At 47.2% G+C, this 19,983-nt stretch overlaps 1 protein-coding gene across 1 annotated transcript; it reads right to left on the bottom strand.

Moving 5' to 3' along the window:
* Window positions 1-36: 36 nt before the first annotated feature.
* Window positions 37-11,776, bottom strand: ZNF667 (zinc finger protein 667). Its single transcript, XM_081117714.1, has 5 exons — window positions 11,689-11,776; window positions 10,553-10,641; window positions 9,255-9,381; window positions 7,849-7,941; window positions 37-5,665 (listed from the first exon to the last, which is right to left on the bottom strand). Exons 2-5 carry the CDS (start codon window positions 10,583-10,585, stop codon window positions 4,095-4,097), a joined length of 1,824 nt encoding a protein of 607 aa, XP_080973840.1. The 5' UTR covers window positions 10,586-10,641; window positions 11,689-11,776; the 3' UTR covers window positions 37-4,094.
* Between the last annotated feature and the right edge of the window lie 8,207 nt (window positions 11,777-19,983).

Genomic DNA, 19,983 nt, shown 5'->3' with positions numbered 1-19,983 from the left:
TTAAAGCACATATTCTTCAAAATAGCCTGAGAGACTTTCCCCACAATACCCTGTTCCAGTCTACCTTACAAAGCACCATCTCATGCCAATATCCATCTCATTCTTTGGAGATTTACCCAGAACCTTATGCCAGCATAAAATAGATTTTGGTTCTAATCCTTGCTCTTCCATTTTTTAGCCCTCTAATTTTAGAGAAACATTTTGTCTTTCACAAGCTTCTGTTTTATTTGGGGACTAATAATGGTACTACCTCGAAAGTTAATGGGAGCATTAAATAAGATAATGCATGTAAGTGGCTCAGTAGAGTGCCTAGCATAAAGTAGTCACTCAGTAAACTTTAGTGTAAAATAAGGTACTGTGGTATCCAAAGAAAACATCATCTCAACAGTGATCAGTTGAGAAATAATAAAAGCAGCAGCTCAAGAGTAGAAGTAAAGATTTTTGATTACGAACAGTGGTCAGTGTTCTACAGGACGATGACCAGGGTATCTGATGCAGTAGGATTGACATTCGAGTACATGAAAATAGGGATTAGAGATATGACTTTGTTGGTAAGGAAAACTACTTTCAGTACATATTCAACAGTTCTAAGAACCCAGATTTTAAAAATCAACTTGTGATAAGTAGAATTTACTGAGATGTATTCTTCATTTATATTTAAACAGAGGGAGCCCAGCTGGGCATGGCTCAGCGGTTGAGCGTCGACCTAGGATCCAGGTGATTGGGGTTCGATTCCTGGTCGGGGCACATGCCGGGTTGCTGGCTCGGTCCCCAGTTGGGGGCATGCAGGAGGCAGCCAGTCTGACTCATTGATGTTTCTATCCCTTCCTCTCTCTGAAGTCAATAAAGATATATTTTAAATAAAAATAAACAGAGGTAAAACAGGTATTTAAAAAAAGAAAAATTTAAAAGATCAATAATCAAAGAAGACTAAAAAGCAAAATGTAAGTTTGACCCCTGCTCCTAATTCTAGGTGGCTATATTACATCTTTGCTGTTTAAAATGGAAAAGTTGTTGAGTGTCTAAGATGTGATTCCAAAACTAGAGGAGAAAAACCAAAACTAGATCAACACTCATAAATTGGCTGCCCACAAACATGTCCGATTTGGTGTACAAGCCACACAGAAAGATTCTAGGTTTAATTGCATAAGAATTTTATTAAGTATCTATATAGTCAAAGGTAGTATAAACAAAAGGTTTAAGCATCAGATTAGAGGACATCATTAACCCATGAAGTGCATATCCTTAACACAGAAGTGCTCCTACACTCACTTAGCAAATGACACATACACCCCCCCCCACCACCCACCCACCCATGGGCAAAGGCTGTGAAGAGGCAACTGATGAATATGTGGTAAGTACTGAATCTCAGTAGGATCAGAAGAAATACAAGTTAAACCAATGGACTATGTGCTGCAAAAGCATATGAGAAAAAGATGCTTCTCTGTGCTGAGTGAGGAAGAATGAATTGTACCTCCTTTGTGAAAGGCAACTTGTCAAGATCAGAATTTTCACTAGCCAAACCAAGGTTTCCTTTTGCAGTTAACAACATACAAGTGTATCTCTCATTGTAAAAGGTACCAAACGAGCAGAAGAGAGGAAGAATAGCTAGACCAGGAACTCTACTCATTCAAGAATCAAAATTCTAGCTTTGCAGAGACCCTATGAAATACGGGTAGAGTCAGTCTTACCAACTTCTATTAAAAATAAACCCCAAAATTAAATATGCCAGCATCATTGAAATAGGAAAGTGATACCACTTCATATCACACACTATGAAAGGTGGAACACAGACACAGCTGTTAGGGTCACACTAAAAGAACATGCCAGGGTCTTTCGCACTCGCTGTCCCCTGGTGAGAGCAGCATACTGGAGAAAAAGTAGGCAGAAGAAACAGGAAAACTTGACTAATATAGCCCAACTTGGTGGGCAAGACACAGCAGTGGATGAAGGTGCTTAAAATTCCTCTTAAGAAGCCTTCATTCTAGATGGGTTCTAACTTGAACAGCACAGACAAGTTGGCAGGACCTATTGAAATGTCTGTGCTTTCATCCAGCAGTTTATCCTCCAGAAGTACTGGTAAGGCCTTATGAAGCACAGATACAAGAGTGTAAACAAAGTTCTAGACCCACAGTGATCCCTGCCCTCACTAAGTGCTTGAGATCTGCACTTCTGGTGAAGATGGAATTGAAGGAGTAGTTTACACTCCCACCTGAAATGCTAAAAAACTGGATAAAATATATAAAACCCTGGTGTTCAAGAGACTGAATTAAGAGAGATCCCTGGGGAATGGGAAGCGAATTAACAGAGTGCCAAACAATGTAATCCCCAGGGAGCAGCATGTGGAGTTTTCAGACCGTGCTCTCTGAGTACAGGAGATGGAGCTGGGAGACAAGGAGGTGGTTAGTTTACAGGATAAACTACCTGAGGGCTCCCAGAGGAAAAACACCACAGACATCCGCAGAAATTTTACCTGAGTAAAAACTCTAGTTTTTATCTGAAAACAACAGGACATGCATGTATGGAAATTACCTGAAGTCAAGAAAAGGACTGATAGAACTATAAGGAGAAATAGACTAATCCACAATTTTAAGAGATTTTGACATGCATCTCTCAGAACAAGTAGAAAATCAGTAAGGATGTTGAAGACTTAACACTATCAGTGAACTTGACCTAATTGACATTTTATAACTATTCCACCCAAGAACAGACTATACATTCTTTTCAAACACACCCAGCACACTTACTGAGATAGACCATGTTCCAGGCCTTAAAAACATCTCAATAAATTTAAGAGGGTTTAAGTCATACAAAATGTTTTTGTGATCAGGATAGATTAAATGAGAAACCAGTAACAGAAAGATAACTGGAAAATTCCCAAGTATTTCGACCTAAATAGCCCAATTTTTTGTAACCAATGGGTCAAAAGAGAAACCAAAAAGGGAAAATAGTATTTGAATTGAATGAAAGAACACTGTACTTAAAAGGAAGTATAACAACACTAACTGCCTAAGTTATAAAGGAAAGCTCTCAAATCAATGCCTTCAATTTCCACCTTAAATTAGAAAATGAAGAGCAATGAACACCAGAGTTAGCATAAGAAGAATGGAAATAATAAAGATGATAAAAATCAATCTTGGAGCTTTTGTATGCTGATTTTACAGAACTAATGTGGCAAGTTTAAATAAAAATAATTAGCTGTTCTATTATACTGCATGCATGATCACCCTTCACAAATGTGGTTTTCTCTCTGAGTTGTGGTTTGTTAGAGTGACCTAACCCATTTCCAAATACCATTACCCTGGAGGGTAGGGCCTCAACACATGGATTCTGGGAGAGACACATTCTCCACCAATTACTTACTGCACACCAGTGTTCTTCCATGAAAATACCGATGTTTATTCATATAAATAGAAACAAGTTTATCCTCAAATAAAATAATCTCTCCCTGCTCTGATGTTCCTTGTTCTTTAGTATATCCTGGTTTGTTTTCCTGTTAGCTTGTCAGGCTTGTTAAACTTCACATCACAAAGGTCATGCATCTTCATATCTTTGGAGATAGTATGAAAATGTCTCTGTCCCACTACTGTCAATGTCATCTTTATCTATTTAAAGATTCACTCTTTTTATCACCAACAAATTTCAGTCAGCTGGAAGTGGCACCCTGGTTTTCCAAGAAGTGCCTTATGTGATAGTGCTCATTCTAAGGGACAAACCCTTTCTTCACATGACATTAAATCAGGCTCAAAGCCCCACCCCAAAACACTGACAATTCCACTTCATTGTATGTGACCACTGAAATAACTACAATTCCACTTTGAAATAGCTGTAAAACTACATTGGAAATAAAATATCAGTGATTCTCATCAAATAGAGAATGAAAAATGATCCAATCATCACAGCTTCATTAAGACCTGTAAGATCACTGCTTCAGTTAATTTCAAATTCTCAGGTCAAAGTCACCAAGGGCTTTTGCCCATTGGCTTTCGAAGTGGGATACACCATCAAATGGTCCCATTTTTACACAATTTATGTTAGAGACAAATGTATTTTATCTGCTACTTTGAGCCTCAGTCTTTGCTTTTGTAGCAACCTTAGGCTTTTCCTTCTGAATGTGTATTCTGATGTCGAATCAGGGATGAGCTCCTACTATATGCCTTCCCACATTCACTACATTCATAGGGTTTCTCTGAGGAATGACTTCTTTGATGCCGGATAAGGTCCGAGCCACTGCTAAAGGCCTTCCCACACTCATTACATTCATAGGGCTTCTCTCCTGTATGACTTCTTACATGTAGAATAAGGGACGTACGTTGACTGAATGCCTTCCCACACGTTTTGCACGTGTACGGTTTCTCTCCAGTGTGAATCCTTTCATGTTGGGCAAGGTGTGCGCTCTGACTGAAGGCCTTTCCACACTGATCGCACTCATATGGCCTGTCTTCAGTATGGATTCTCTTATGTCGAGTAACAGATATTCGATGACTGAAGGCTTTCCCACATTCCTCACACTGATACGGTTTTTCTCCAGTATGAATTCTCTGATGTTCAATAAGAAATGACTGGCGGCCGAAAACTTTGCTACATTTATTACATTTGAAAGGTTTCTCTTCAGAATGAATGTTCTGATGTATTTTAAGGTTGGCGGTTTCAGAAAACATTTTCCCACATTCCTTACATTCAAACAGTTTCTTTTTCCTTTTATGAACCTTCTGATGTTGAATAAGGGATGAATGCCGATTACAGACCTTCTCACATTTATTGCATCTGTACAGTTTCTCTCCATTATGAGTTTTTACATGTAGAATAAAGGTTGAAAACCGCCTAAAGACCATCTCACATTTATCACATTTGTACTGTTTTTCTGAAGCATGAATTCTCTGATGAAGCATGATGGATGAAATCCTATTAAAGGACTTTCCACATTTCCTACATTTATAAGGATTCTCTAAATGGTGACTGCTCTGTTGCCTTGAGGCCTTCTCACCCTCATGGGTTTTCTCTCCTATATGAATCCTTTTATGTACAACAAGGGCTGATTTCTTACTAAAGCCTCTCCCACATTTATTGCATTCATGTGTTTTCTTTCCATTGTGGATTTTCTTATGAAGTAAAAGGGATGACCTTCGAATGAAGGCTTTCCCACATTTTCTGCACTGGTGGGCATTCTCAACAAGATGAATTTTCTCATCTACCCTAAGGGATGGGCACTGACTCAAGGCCTTCCCATAGTCAAAGATTTCCTTTCCACCATGAATTTTCTCATGTAGAATAAGGGCTGTTTTTTGCATAAAACTTTCCCCACATTGATCACATTCATGGCTTTTCCCTCCATTGTGAATTCTCTGATGAAGGATGAGGAACGAAACCTGTCTGAAGGCCTTTCTACAATTACTACATTCATAAGGCTTCCCTTCAGTATGAGAATTCTGATGAAGTTTAAAAGATAAGCTTTGACTAAAGATTTTCCCACATTCATTACATTTTAAACATTTCTCCCCTGGATGCACTTTCTTGGTTTCTCTAAGGGCCAAATTTTTCTTGCAGCCTCTCTTTCTTGTGGGACCTTTTTGTGTTGCAGAAACTGGTTTCTGATAGATGCTTTGGCAAGATTTGTTGCAATTATTTGGATGTAACTTCTTGGTCTCACATTTAGAACCTGAGTCTGAAAGACATCAACAAATTAAATATTTGTTTTCTTATTTTTATTTAAAAAGTGTCATGTAAGAAACTAAGTTGAAGTGACAAGGAAATTTCCTAGAATATAAGTGAAAAATGAGTTCATCAAACTTTACCACAAGAATGATTTCATTTTATAAGTTGAAAATACCTGGAAGTTGTATATCTAAATATAAAGTATCCTTTTCCTGGTAGAAAGGATTGTAGTAACATTCTCCTTCATTTTGATTTTTATCATTTTGATTTTTATCATTACATGTTCCTTATGAATATAAAAATTAATAGTTATTTTAAATGACTAAAGTAGCTCTTTGAAATGCTAAGAGTGGTAAAAACTGAAAAGGATTAGAAGAGAAATTTAAAACTGCTTGAACCCTTTTGATATTTTCCCAGAATTAATGTTAAGAAAAAATAATACTGTGAAATTTGAATTTCATTAGGCTGATTAAATTTAAGGCAGGGTGGGCTTTTAACTAAATACTCATTTTTGCAAGAGCCATTGGGAACTCTCTTGAAACCACTAACCTCAAATTCTGTACTCTATGAAGATGTCCTTTAAGAGTGAAAGAGAAATAAAGGCTTTCTCAGACAAACAAATGTTGAATTTACCAGTAGACCTGCAAGAAATGTTAAAAAGAGGTCCTTTTAGAGAGAGAAGGAAAATAACATAGATCAGAAACTAGGCTCTACACAGAGAAAGGAAGGATGCTGAGAAAGGAATAAGTGAGGGCAAGAAACCCTCTTCTTATTTATTTTTATTCATCCTCACCCCAGGATATGCTTTTATTGATTTTTAGAGAGAGAGAGGAAGGGGGAGGAGAGAGAGAGACACTGATGGGGAAGAGGAACATCGATCTGTTACTTCCCTCACGCACCCTGACCGGGAATCAAACCCTCAGCCTTTGGTGCACAGTATGACAATCCACCAACTGAGCCACCTGGCCAGGGCTTCTCTTATTTTTAATTGACCTAACAGATAACAATTTGTTCAAAATAATAATACAGCAACGTATTTGATTATGTGTGCCTATGTGTTTATCTTAAATGAAGTGAATGACAGCAATGATACAGGGAGTGAGAGGAAGGCATAGCCTTATTTTGTTGTAATAAGGCACTCACGGCACCCATGAAGTGGGGCAGTGTTACTTGAAAGTGGACTTGGATCAGCTGTAAATGTATCCTGTAAACTCCAGGGCATTCACTAAAAAAGTTAAAAACAAAGTATAACTGACATGCTAAGAAAGACAAAGCAGAATCATGTGAAATGAAAAAAATTAAAGAAGAATAGAATAAATAAATAAAACCACAAAAGGCAGAGGAGTGGGAGGCAAAGACAGGAGCAAAGAATAAAGACAACAAATAGAGAACAATAACAGACACGGTTCCTCTATGTTGATGTCCGACGCTATGTATCAGCTATGTCAGTCATCACTGTGAATGTAAATGGCCTCCAATTACAAGAGATTGTCATGTGGATCAAAAAACACAAAACAACTGTGTGCTGTCTATAAGAAACCCCTTTAGCAATAAAGACCCATGGATGAGAAGAATACGCCATGTGGACCCCAACCAAAAGCAAGCAGTAGTAGCTACATTAATTTCGGACACAGCAGACTTAAAAACACGGAACGCTTGCTATCACAGGTAAAGAGAGGCATACATAATGGTAAAGGGGTCAATTCTTCAGGAAGACATAACAATTCATACTGTATGTGTGCCTAACAATCCAGCATCAACCTAATTGAGACAAAAACTGACAGACCTGCCAGGATAACTAGATGGATCCACTATCACAGCTGGAAACTTCAATATCCACCCCCTCTTGTAAACAGGCAGATCCAGCAGGCGGAAGATCAGTAAGGACACAGGAGAACTCAACCATACCATCATTCAACAGCGTGTAACTGACATCTCAAGATTACTTCATCCAGCAACAGCTGGAAACAACCTGTATTTAGAAGAGTGTCTGATGCCCAGGAAGGGCTTATAAGATGTTAGTATTCCCCTTCAGGGGCTCATACTGAAGAGACTTGAATTTTCTGCACAGGAGTGGCCTCTGAGGTGAGGAAAGTGGCTCTTGAGTATTATCTCACAGGGGTGGCCCTCTCGCAGTGGAGTGCGCTCTTACATAGACCGCCAACTTCCAAGCCTGGGTTCTCGGTTACTCACCCAGGCCCCGGCGTCTTCCCACGGGTCCCTCCATCCAGGGTGCTTTCCCTTTCTCCAATAAGGTGATCACATTAGGCCTCCGACAGGAAAGTCCTGCCCATGGGAAAACACTGGAATTGAGCATGATGTGGAAACCACGACAGTGAACCCAGCCCTGTGCCAATAATAGGATTTGTTGGCACACAGGGAGCACGGAGGAGGTGAAGGGCAGCTGGAGAATGAGGGGGAGAAAAGTCAGGTTCAGCCGGCAGAGGTTTTCCTTTCTAACTCCACAGAGCCAACTGTTTTCCTGAAAAGTTGGAGCAGAAACTCAAGGCTGGCCATTAAGCTGCTGCCTTTCAGCTCCCAACCCCACCCTTCTCTGATTTGTTTTTGGTGTAGGGGCTCGGCAACCCACACCCCTCCTTCACTACTGCTCCCCGAGAGGGTCCACCCATAGGGGCTCTGGTGGTTTCAATTTCTGCTTTTCTTTCTCCCCACCCACTCCCAGAGCTAGCCTCATCTTGCCTGTTCAGGAGTGTAAATCCAGGCAGTGCGTCTTTCCCTTTCTGCATTAGTCTGTGTCCATCTAAGTTCTGAAAGCTCCAAACTTTCCCCTTCCCCTGGGAGGGTGGCTGCATCCTGCAGTTACCATCTCTGTGCTACCCCCGTGTCCTCTATTCACCTTTTAACAGTACCTGTTAAGTCAGCCCCTGATATTAAGCTCCCTCTCTTAACAAAAGTGAGGTGTCTCAGGGTGTTACGTATACAGCTACTATCTGACCAGCAATCCCACTCCTAGGTACACACCCACGGGAAATGAGAACATGCATCCTCATGAAAACTCACACAAAATGTTCATAGCATCCTATTCATGAAAGTTTCGAGGCAGAAACAGCCCAAATACCCATCAACTGATGGATAAACAAATGTGGTCTCTACAATGTAATGTTTTTGGGCCATCAAGAGGAACCAGGTCCTGACACCCACCACGGTGTGGATGAACCTTGAAAACATGATGCTCAGCAAAAGCAAAGGACCACAAATGGTATGATCCACTTCTATGAAAGGCCAGGAATAGGCAAATCCATAGAGACAGAGTGGACTAGTGTTTGCCTAGTGGGGGGATTAGTGGGCATGGGAAATGGAGAGGCAGTGCTACTGGGTTCGGGTTTCTTCTGGGGGTGGTAAAAATGTTCCAAATTGACTGTGCTGAGGGACCCACAGCTCTGTCATACAATAGAAACCACTGAGTTGTACACTTCCTATGGGTGAGTTGTACAGTGTGTGAATTACATCTCAATATAGCTGTTAAAAAGAAAGCAAACCCAAACTGGCGTGGCTTCTGTTTTCCTAACAGACTGACAGACTGCCATCCTTCAAAGGGCCAGTGGTGGATATGGGGGAGGCGAGGGGAGGGGGCTCACCAAGAGAGACCAGGTTCTGGTAGTTTTCCAACATGACGTCTTCGTACAGATCCCTCTGCACCGGGCTCAGCCTTTCCCACTCTTCCCGGGAGAAGTAGATGGCCAAGTCCCCAAACGTCACTGGTACCTGAAATGGAAAACCCCATGTCCTGTCACGGTAGGCTCACGTTCCCACACACCCAGAGCAGACAGTGGACTTGTCCCAAACATGGGAGATACAAGGGGCCCTAAGAGCAAACCTCCTGCTGGTCGCAGACAAGGAGAGAAAGGGAAGTCGTGGAGATATGAGGCACGAGCTGGACCGGACCTGCTGCCGCTGGTTTGAAGATGGGAGAAGGGGCCCCGTGGAAAGTGGGAGAGGGACCAGGAGAAAGTGAGAGCACAGCCAGCCGACACCTGGATTTCAGCCCTCTGAGACCCAAAGCAGAGGCCCCGGCTAAGCCACGCTGTGCCTGATCTCCAACCCAGGAACCGGGTGGTAATAAATACCAAGTAGGTGGTAATGTTGTAGCAGCAACAGGGAACAAATACAAGTAACTGAGAGGGTGAAGCTCTTTGCCAAGAGAAACTGCCTCCAAGATGTGCACTGTAATAAATAACTTGCCCTGGCTGGATGGCAGGGGGGGCTTGGAGCACCATCCCATACACAGAAACGGGGGAGGGTCTGATCCCCGGTCAGGGTGCGAACAAGAGGCAACCGGTGGATGTTTCTCTCTCACATCCATGTCTCTCTCCCCGCAACCCCTCTTCCTCTCTCTAAAACCAGTAGAAGCATATCCTCAAGTGAGGATTAAAGAAAATCTCTTCATCAGCTAGAGCGGTGACGCCAGCTCATCCTGCCTCACGGGCCTGGCTCCTGGGCACTCGGCCTGAACAGTTACGAGAGTCTCTTAAAGCCAGGGCGATGTCCTCTGTGCAAATGGGTTGCGCAAGCAGACGAAGCGACATTAGGTAGCTCTGGAGAGCAACTTGGAATCCCCCTCTGCCTTGCAGGGTCCCACCGGGGCCCAAGTCTCCATCTTAAGGAATCAGCGGCTGTCATCGTCCCTCTGGGGAAGGTGTTTCTCCCACAGCCGCCAGGGACCCTCCAATCGCACCACGAACAGGGGAGCGATCATGTGCACAATGGGAAAAAAGGAGAGGGGGCCCTTCTCCGGCGGCCACTCTGTGGTGATGGGAGGGGTCTGGGGACCAGGTCTTGGCTGGTCTCCACCGGGAGGGAAGTGTCCTGCAGGGAAAGCACATGTTCTGCGTCCCATGAGACAAAACGTTCGGAAGGAAGACGAATGGCCGTTTACCTTGGACGTGGACTTCCCTCGGGGGGCTGGCATCCCTTCCTCCCCACTGAGTCCTTGCCCGGGAGGCGCAGCGTGCTGGGCAGGTGGGGCTGCGGGAGAAGAGGAGTCAGGAGGGTGGCTGGCCTTCGGAGAGAGCCCCAGGGCCCCTCGCCCTGGACACACAGGTGTTCACGCGGATGCGCACACATGTGGGGAGTCAAACACCAGCAGCACCCAAGGTCAGTGCGCGGTGTCTGGTGAGGACAGGAGGTGAGGTCACCACAGTTTCCCACGTGACGACGTGGCACCCAGTGCAGGGCGGGGGCCGGGACAGCTCCATGAGGTGGTAGGCAGGGGCGCTGGGAATTCCAAGCTTCTATTCAGGGCTGCGTCTCCCTGGGGAGCAGCCCCATCCAGGAGCTCACCCAGAATCCCCACGTTAGATCCGGAGGCGCTCCTGTCACTTAGGAGTTTACAAGGGTTTGAGGAGCCCTGTGCCAGGGCCCAGGGACAGATACCGGCATACTTTTATACTCACGCACACACTCACACACGCGCACACGTGCAACACACACACACGCGCACGCACTCACACGCGCACGCACTCACACATGCACACACTCACACACATGCACACACACTCACACGTGCAACACACACTCATACACGCGCACGCACTCACTCTCATACGCGCGCGCACTCACACATGCACACACTCACACACACACTCACAGGCACGCACACTCACACTCTCACATGCGCTCTCACACGCGCGCGCACACTCACACACACACTCACACACACACTCACACGCGCGCGCTCCAACCACACATCCCCGCCCGCCCTCGCAGGCCCACTCCCAGCCCCCACAGGCGCGGTCCCTTCTCTCTCGTGTAAACAGCACAGACGACAGCGAAAGGCACGGTCCTGGGACACGCCCCCGCCACCCGGCTGGCTCGGTCACACTCAGTCACACTCACACAGCACACCCACGCCATCACACGTTTCACGGTCGCCGACCTTCACCTCACACGCAGCCCACGACATCATGACACGCAGGACCGCGGGGCAGCCACAGACGCACAGCCCGTGGTACAGAAAACAGCCTCGGGCCCACGCTCACGCCCCCACGCAGCTGCGGGAGCGCAGACACCCACCCTCACGCTCGCCTCGGTCCTCTGGGGTCGCTCCCGGCGGCGCGCACCCTGACACCGCGCCTGCGCGCTCCCCTCCGAGCCCAAGCCCCGCCCCCTCACGTGCGGCCCCGCCCCCAGGCCACGCCGAGCGCGCCAGGCCACGCCCCTAAACAAAGCCGCGTGTCTCGAGCGCTTCCGCCCCCAGCTGCCGTAGAGCTTCCCACACGCAGGTTCCCGCCTGAGGCCCCGCCCCTCACGCACGCTGCCGGAGCCGTCCGGGGGAGCGTCGCCGCTGCTGCGCCAGCCCACGTAGTACGCACCAGCGTCCGCGGCTCACCGCCCTTCTCGGCTCCCGCGCCTGCGTGTTCCTGTCCGGGCGCTTCCGAGCGCCCTCCCCTGGGCCCCGGGGGAACAGCGGGACAGAGCCGCGTCCACCCGGGACGCTGACGGGCGCCTCCGCACTCACTCCCGAAGCCCTCGGGGCGCAGCGCGGCTCTGGGCGGCCGCAGTGCGGGCGAGGAACGAGCCGGGGGCGCGGGCTGCCGTCTGTCCTTCCCGGGAGAGGGGCGGAGGGATGCCCCCGGGCCGCGAGCGGACCCTCACCTTCGCCTTAATGCCGCGCCGAGCCCCAGAATCCTTTGCGTGGCGCCTTAGCAGCGCCGCCGAGACTCCATTTCCCAGGAGGCCCTGCGGCCCGTTGCCTTGGCGACGCGTTAGGCGTTGCCGAGTGAGGCGGCGGCTGCGGGTGGTCGTGAGTCGGGGAGAGGCGGGGAGGTGCGGGCCCGCCGGGCCGCGGGGGCGTGATTGTGCGTGTGCGCGCGTCCTCGCGGCCGCGTGTGGCCTTAACTGTTGAGCCCCGGCTTCCGTGGTTTGCGTACGTGAGCGGCACACTCGGGATACGGGAGCGTCGACCTGGGGTCCGGGCGGTCGGGGTTCGACTCCCGGTCGGGGCACAGGCCGGTGCGGGCTCCTGGATCCCCAGCAGGGGGCGTGCAGGCGGCCGCCGATCAGTGACTCTCATCATTGATGTTTCGCTTTCTCTACATCTCCTTTCCTCTCTCTGAAATCAATTAAGATATATTTTTTAAAAACACACAAAAACGCCCTCATGCCCTTGCCGGTGTGGCTCTGTCTGTTGGAGCGTCCCCAAGGGTCGCACCCAAGGGTCTCGGGTTCCATCCGCAGTCAGAGCACATACACAGGTTGCGAGTTCGACCCCCAGTCGGGGTGCATACAGGAGTCAACCAGTCAATGTTTCTCTCTCTCTCCCTCTCTCTCTAAAAAGAAAGAAATCTCATCATCTTTAGCTAGCCCTCTCCAATTCCCCCGTCCCCCGTTCTAAGCAAATCGATACCAGCTTTCGGTTTCTATGGATTTACCTATCCTGGAGGTTGAATATAGATTAAATCCTACCTACGCGCTCTGACCTTTTGTGCCCAGTCTCTCATGTTGCTCTCGTTTTTATTTTCTGTATTTTACTTTATATCTTGCCATCTTGGGGGACCTAGCTAGCAGGAGAGAGACTGCTCCCTCCAGGCCAAAGTAATTCCCAGAGATTAGTAGGCACCTCACCTGAGAATATGCCTTCCGTCTGCAAACCAACCAATGCGGGCCCATGCCCTCTATCTAACTCACACTCACCCAGTATTTTCCCTGTCCTTTTAAAAAAATATATGTTGTTATTGATTTTATAGAGAGAGGAAGGGAGAGGGAGAGAGAAACATCAATGGGAGAAGCATCCGCCGGCTGCCTCCTGCATGCCCCCTACTGGGGATCGAGGCTGCAACCCTGGGCATGTGCCCTGACTGGGAATCTTCGCTCTTTTTCTGGTGCGTCTTACAATCGCTGTGTTAGTTCACAGTGAGGCCCGTGTCCATCCACATAATTGTCGTGTTCATTCCTCATCGTCTTTACTGAGCAGTATTCAATAAAATCTTTTTTTTTTTTTTTGGTTAATCTCCTGAGGATATTTTTTCCTCTGATTTTTTTAGAGAAAGTAGAAGGGGGGGAGAAAAAGAGAGAGAAGCATTGATGTGAGAGAGATACACTGAGTGGTTGCCTCCCACACACTTATTTTATACATCAGAATCCATCAAAGCGGACCACTGTGGACAGAGAAATAGAAGAAACGCGTGTGACTTAGCTCCAGACCGAACCTTCAGCGGAGACCCCTATAATAAAAACCAAGCGTGTCCGCTACACACGAGGAATGAAGGTGTTCGCTGCATAGACTGGGAAGGTTTCATTGTCAACCTGCAGTTTACCAGAGGGCGGCTGGGGAGACGTCAGCGAGATGACGCTGGACTATGCGCTGGGTTAAAGGAGGAAAGGCTATTCTAGCTCACACTCAGACAGTGTTTTCCTGGTCCCTTTCTTTTTTTTTGGATTCCCAAAGAAATAACCTTAGGACACTGCACGTTGATCATTTTGGGTCGCGTAGCTGGATGCTATGCCATTCGAAGGTGGAGAGTTCAGGACGGATTTTGGAGTAGCCGTCAAGAGTAAGAACACCAGCCCTACCTCTATGACCCAGGGTGAGAGTGCATAGGAGAAAAGAACCGCCATGGTCCTAAACGGACATCTTGCGTGTCAAATGAGGCAGACATGAGATATCCTAGCACAGTGCCTGGTGTAGAAGGAATTACTTACTGTGTGTTAGGTATTATTGGTGTCGTTGCCTTTGCTATCATCAGTCCTCAAAACGTCACCTGAGGCAGGTCCTGGGAACAGTCTTATTAAACTGGAGAGTCAGCTGTAATATGCAACTAGTAGTCTGGGATGGAATGGAAGCCAACGGCACCTGAATCCAGGCAGGAAAGATTTAACCACTTGGCTCTATTGGGTGCATTTTTCATCGACTGTGCATGATAGATTCGCAGCAGAGGCAGACAGAGAAGTTCGCGTGAAGTCTTGAGACCTCATGTGTAAGTCTGAGCTGGACTTACGCTGTGTATTTGACAGGAACCACAGGGGACTGGAAAAATCACTTGGCAGTGGCCCAGAGCGAAGCCTTTGATCAAGGTTACCGAGAGAAGATGGCCGGGCTTCCTCCAGGCCTCCACCCTGGAACAGTGGCCTCATGCGTTTGCATCTGATGTAAACGCTTCACTTCTGTGCCGCCTGCTCTACAAAGCCGACTGTGTTACAGTCCATCGTACGTGAATTGACAATAACCTTGCTCCGTGTTAACTTTAAGCCATGTTGGCTTTAAAAACTGGTGTAACATTTCAAACATACCAAATAACAAACAAACAATATTTTTAAACTAATGGCAATTCTATCCACCTTAAAAATAAATTTAAAAAACTAAAATTAAGTCCTTCGGGTTATTTCTCTGGGAATCCAAGAACATACCCCGAGGTTTTCTGGGACCTCAGCACTTTGCATAACACCCTCCGAGCCATAGTTTCTTTCCCTATAAAGCAAGCAGCATAACAGAACTTCCTTCTAGGGTTGTTGCCATAATTAGGTGACATACATGGTCCTTGGCACCCCTGCCACCCTGAACATTACTAACTCTCGATGTGGGGTGAAGGAAATAACCAAGCATTCAGCCATTTCAACAAGTACATTTTATTACAGAAACAGCAGGGAGAGCAGAAAAAAGGTCTAGAAGAAGAGCTGTGGGAGACCCCTGCCGAAGCGCACTCAGCCACTCTCCGGGCCCACCTCCGTGTGGCCCTCGGAGACACCTTCCCACTGTGCCTCTGGGGAGACAGGTGGTGTTCCTCAAAGGAGCCAGTTCATTACCCTCCAAACTTGCAGTCCAGGGCACAGAGAGGTTTCTTGGGAGGTGAGACTACCTGGGAGGTGGAGGGCCCGTGACGGTTGAGCTGAGATGGTGCATGGTTGCTAGAAAGCACAGCAGGGGTCACTTCTAAGGAAAGGAAGGAAAAAGAAAGAAATGTATTTGTGCATCAATTGTGCATCTCCTCACTCACCATGCTGTGCTCACTCTGTCCCTCCAACCTACAGGTTTTTCCACCCCCTGAGGCACACGTCCGTAGATCTCATTCAGGCGGCTCCTCTCCATTACTCAGTACAAATATCTCCTCTTCAGAGAGGGGTTCTTCTGACCAACCAGTGGAAAGGAAGTGCCCTCTCCAGTTCCTCTGTGTTACAGCACCCTGTCCGGCCTTCCAAGGAAATTCATGGGGTTTAGTTTGCCCCCTGCCCTCCCACTAGAGGGTGGCCTCATGAGCTGGAGGACCTCCTGTGCTGCAGCTCCACTGTACCCCCAACATGGCACCCTGGGGCACACAAGGTTAGTGCAGGGAGTGAATATATCAAGTTTGCTCTGGGCACTGGAGTCCCAGGGACAGATTAAGTTGACTCTTCCTCCCCGAGGGGCTCACAGTCTAGTGCAGGGGTCCACAAACAAAAAGATCCTGAGGGTGACTCTAGCCTCCACCCCTTTTATAGCTTTGTTTTGTTTTTAGTTGTGGTAAAATCCACATAACGTACAATTTATCATTTCAACTAATCCACCATTCGTCATAGAGTAGTTGCTCAATAAAAATTGATTGAGTGAGTTCCTCAGTAACTGAAACATAGAATTATCAAATGACCCAGCAATTCCTCTCCTAGGTATGTACCCAAAAGAACTGGGAGCAGGTGTTCAAATGAAAACTTGTACACAATTGTTCACAGCAGCACTCACAACAGTCAAAAGGTGGAAACAACTCAGATGTCCTTCAACTGACGAATGGGTAACAAAATGTGGTTTACCATGCAATGGAGTACTATTCAGCCATGAAAAAGGATGAAGTACTGATACACGCTACAGGCTGGATGAACCTTGAAGACAATACGCTAAGTGAATAAAGTCAGGCACAAAAGGCCACATAGTGTATGATCCCATTTATATGAAATTTCCAGAATAGGTGAATCCATAGAGAGAGAGAGAGTAGAGTAGTGGTTGCCAGGGGCAGGGTGGAGGGACTGCTTATGGGGACAGAGTCCCCTTTGGGGTGATAAAATTTTTCAGAGCTAGATAGTGGTAGATGAACAACATTGTGAATATACTAAATGTCACTAATGGTAAATTTTATGTTATAGCTATTTTGCCACAACTAAAAAAAAAACAACATAAAATTTATTAAGCGAAATCATAAATTAATTTCTCCAGCTCTCCAAATCCCTATCATTGGTGATGCTCTTCAGTGTCAGGCAGTGGCTTGGGATGAACCGTAACAAACTTGGAACTTTTTGTACAATCCTGTGATTCAATGATTGGAGTGTCCAAACCCACCTGGGGTTCCCCACCCAAACACCAGGCACTTAGGACCAAGCCGTCCCAACCCAGGAGCGGGCAAAGCCCCCTCCCCTGCCATAACATACCTCGTGTCCAATTCTGCATTACAGTAGTGGCAGTAACACTGGGAGGTTGGTGCAGGAGTGAACCGGAGACAGAGAAAGAAACGGCCGGGATGAGGCCAGCCACCTTGCCGCCTCCCCCCACCCCCACCCCTTCCTTCCTTCTTTCCCACCCACCTCTCTCTCCTTTCCTCGCTAACACCCCCGTGGTCTTGCTGACCTGCTGAACCTAACCGCTCACTCGCTGCTCCCATGTTCTGCCCCATCTTCCAGCCTCTTCAGCAAAATGGTAAATGCTTGGTCCTTAAGAGCTTCCCGCACATGAAGGAAGGTAGAGAGAGACAGAGAGAGGGTGGGGCTGAGAGGGAGGGAATAAAGGAGTGGTGGTGGTTCCTAGGAAGCTTGGGAGCTGTGTCAGAGCAGAGGGAGGAAGGGAGGGAGGGAGGGAAGGAGGGAGGGAGGGAGGGAGGAAGGAAGGAAGGAAGGAAGGAAGGAAGGAAGGAAGGAAGGAAGGAAGGAAGGAAGGAGAGAGGAAGGAAGGAAAGAAGGAAGGAAGGAAGGAAGGAAGGAAGGAAGGAGAGAGGAAGGAAGGAAGGAAGGAAGGAAGGAAGGAAGGAAGGAAGGAAGGAAGGAAGGAAGGAGAGAGGAAGGAAGGAAGGAAGGAAGGAAGGAAGGAAGGAAGGAAGGGAGGAAGGGAGGGAGGGAGGGAGGGAGGGAGGGAGGGAGGGAGGGAGGGAGGAGGGAAGGAAGGAAGGAAGGAAGGAAGGAAGGAAGGGAGGGAGGGAGGGAGGGAGGGAGGGAGGGAGGGAGGAAGGAAGGAAGGAAGGAAGGAAGGAAGGAAGGAAGGAAGGAAGGAAGGAAGGCCTTGATCTACAGCAGCGGGGCCTCCTCTCCTATACTTCGTTTGCGTGGCCCTTCTTTGGCTCCCTCCCTCCTGCATCAGTGCTCCCCACCCCTCTCCCCTCCCCTCCACTGCCCCTCCCTCCCCAGGCGCCAGGTTCCTCCTTACCCAGTCTCCTTTATTGTAGGATACGAACAAGAAGGTGACCATCATGTAGGCGCACTTCAGGATGTTCCACTTGTTCCTTTTCCTGAGGGGTTTCGTGGTGGGGGTGGTCGTCGGGGGAAGCTTCACTGGGAGGAGCGGATGGCAATGACCTGGGCTGAAGGCGGCCCGCCCCGCCCGTTCCCGCCCTTTCTGAATTTGAAAGCTCCCCATTCGAGAACTGTTCTCACGTGAACAATAAACTCTTGCGTAATACTATTTTACTGATCCTGTGGTTTTAACTTTGCTACTTCTGGGTTTTTGACACAACGCATCTGTCTAAACAGGCCCCAAATTAAAAAACAAAAACAAAAAACAACCACACAAAAAACCATTACCAGTGTAAAGGCAAATGCAAGTTGAAAAAGGGGAAACAACTAATGTTCCCTGTTGAAAATTAAGGGAGAGACACTCCTCCCCTTTTCTTAGGGAATTTACTTTGGAAAATTAATAGCTGTTAAGTCCTTTCTCTGGCTCTTTGAAATGTCTGCAGAGATTTCTTCCAATTTATTATTTATCTTGCCTCTTTTCTCTTAATGTGTGTGTAAGATTATAAATTTCCCTCTAAAGAAAGCTTTGGCTGTATCCTACAAGATTTAATAATGATTATCGTTATTATAATTCAATTCAAAATGCTAATCGTTTTTGTGATTTCTCCTTCTGTCCCAGGGTTATTTAGAATTATATCTATTAATCTATTAGTTTGGGTTTTCTAATACTTTTATTGTTGATTTATAGCTTAATGCCATTGTACTCAGAGAAATCATCTCAATGGCTTTAATCCGAAATTGACTGAGGCTGGCTTTATGAACCGACATATACCCAACCCTTGGTAAGACAAAAATCCCAACCTAGGTATGTGCCCCGACCGGGAATCGAACCCACTACCTTTTGGTGTACCGGACGACATTCCAATGAACCGAGCCACCCGGCCAAGGCTCTTAGAGGTACACATTCCCCTTTGGGGTTCTCAGAACTTTCAAAACCTGTTACTTGGTGGTTATTTTGACCCACATGCAAAATTCTTAGGCACTCACTCTTCAGAGATTCCTTCAGCTGGACTTTCTCTGGCCTCCCCTTCTGAGACTCTAACCTTACATGCGTCACAACCCTTCCCTGGGTGTCATGTCTCCCGTGATCTTTTCTGCATTTTCTACACTCTTTACTGTTGCGCTTCATTCGAACGGCCTCTCCCGTCCCCTGGCCCAGCGACCACCCTTTCTGACGTCGCGTCCAGCGACTGAGTCCTTCGTCTCAGTGATGGGCTTTCCATTCCACAATTTCCACTCGATTATCTTATGAAATGAAGCGCCGTCCTCCGGTGAAACGGTTCGTCTATTTTGGGGAACTTAATAATCCTAGCTGTTTTAAAGTGCTTCCTCCTGATACCTGGGCCACCTAGAAGCTCGCGGATATTCTCTGGTGTCCTTTCTCATGGTTTGCAAAGCCATATGGTCCTGTCACTCAGGACTTGCCTGGTAATTTCCAGGGAGGGGCCACGGTTCAGTGGTCAACAGAGGTAGCAACTAGGAAAAAGGAAACCGTGCGTGTCCCATTCACGCCTTAGTATGCTGGGTCCCCTTGGTACCAGGGGCCAGGAGGAAGGGGACAGGCTTTGGACACCCTTGAAAAGAATGTCTCAGATACGGGAGCCCTGACCTTGGTCCCCTGAGATCTTCTCCAGGCTTATGGTGGCCCAGCCTGAGGCGCTCACTGTTCTACCAGGTTCCCTGCACTCACCTTCCTTGCAGTCAGTCGTTTCTTCTACAAAGGGAGGAGGGGGAGGGAGGGAAAGGGAAGGGAAGGCGTAGGAGGAGAGAAAGCGAGAAAAGAAACCGTCAGTGAATTATGAAAAGGGGGGGACACAAAACTGCCAACAGTGCCTCTGGGTGCCTCGCGTGAGAAGGGAATGCAATGAGCCTCCTTGCTGCCCCTGATGCCCACACGCCCCTGCC

Source organism: Miniopterus schreibersii (genome assembly GCF_964146895.1).
Source record: "Miniopterus schreibersii genome assembly, chromosome: 18".
Taxonomy (NCBI): domain Eukaryota; kingdom Metazoa; phylum Chordata; class Mammalia; order Chiroptera; family Miniopteridae; genus Miniopterus; species Miniopterus schreibersii.
This window is presented reverse-complemented; position numbering and strand designations above follow the sequence as displayed.

Excerpts from the sequence above, each read along its gene's own strand:
- ZNF667 (XM_081117714.1), bottom strand. The coding sequence starts at position 10,585 with ATGCCAGCCCCCCGAGGGAAGTCCACGTCCAAG. Across the intron at positions 9,382-10,552 it reads GAGGGAAGTCCACGTCCAAG|GTACCAGTGACGTTTGGGGA; the intron begins GTAAACGGCCAT and ends TTTCCATTTCAG. Across the intron at positions 7,942-9,254 it reads CCAGAACCTGGTCTCTCTTG|GACTTTCCTGTCGGAGGCCT; the intron begins GTGAGCCCCCTC and ends TCCCATGGGCAG.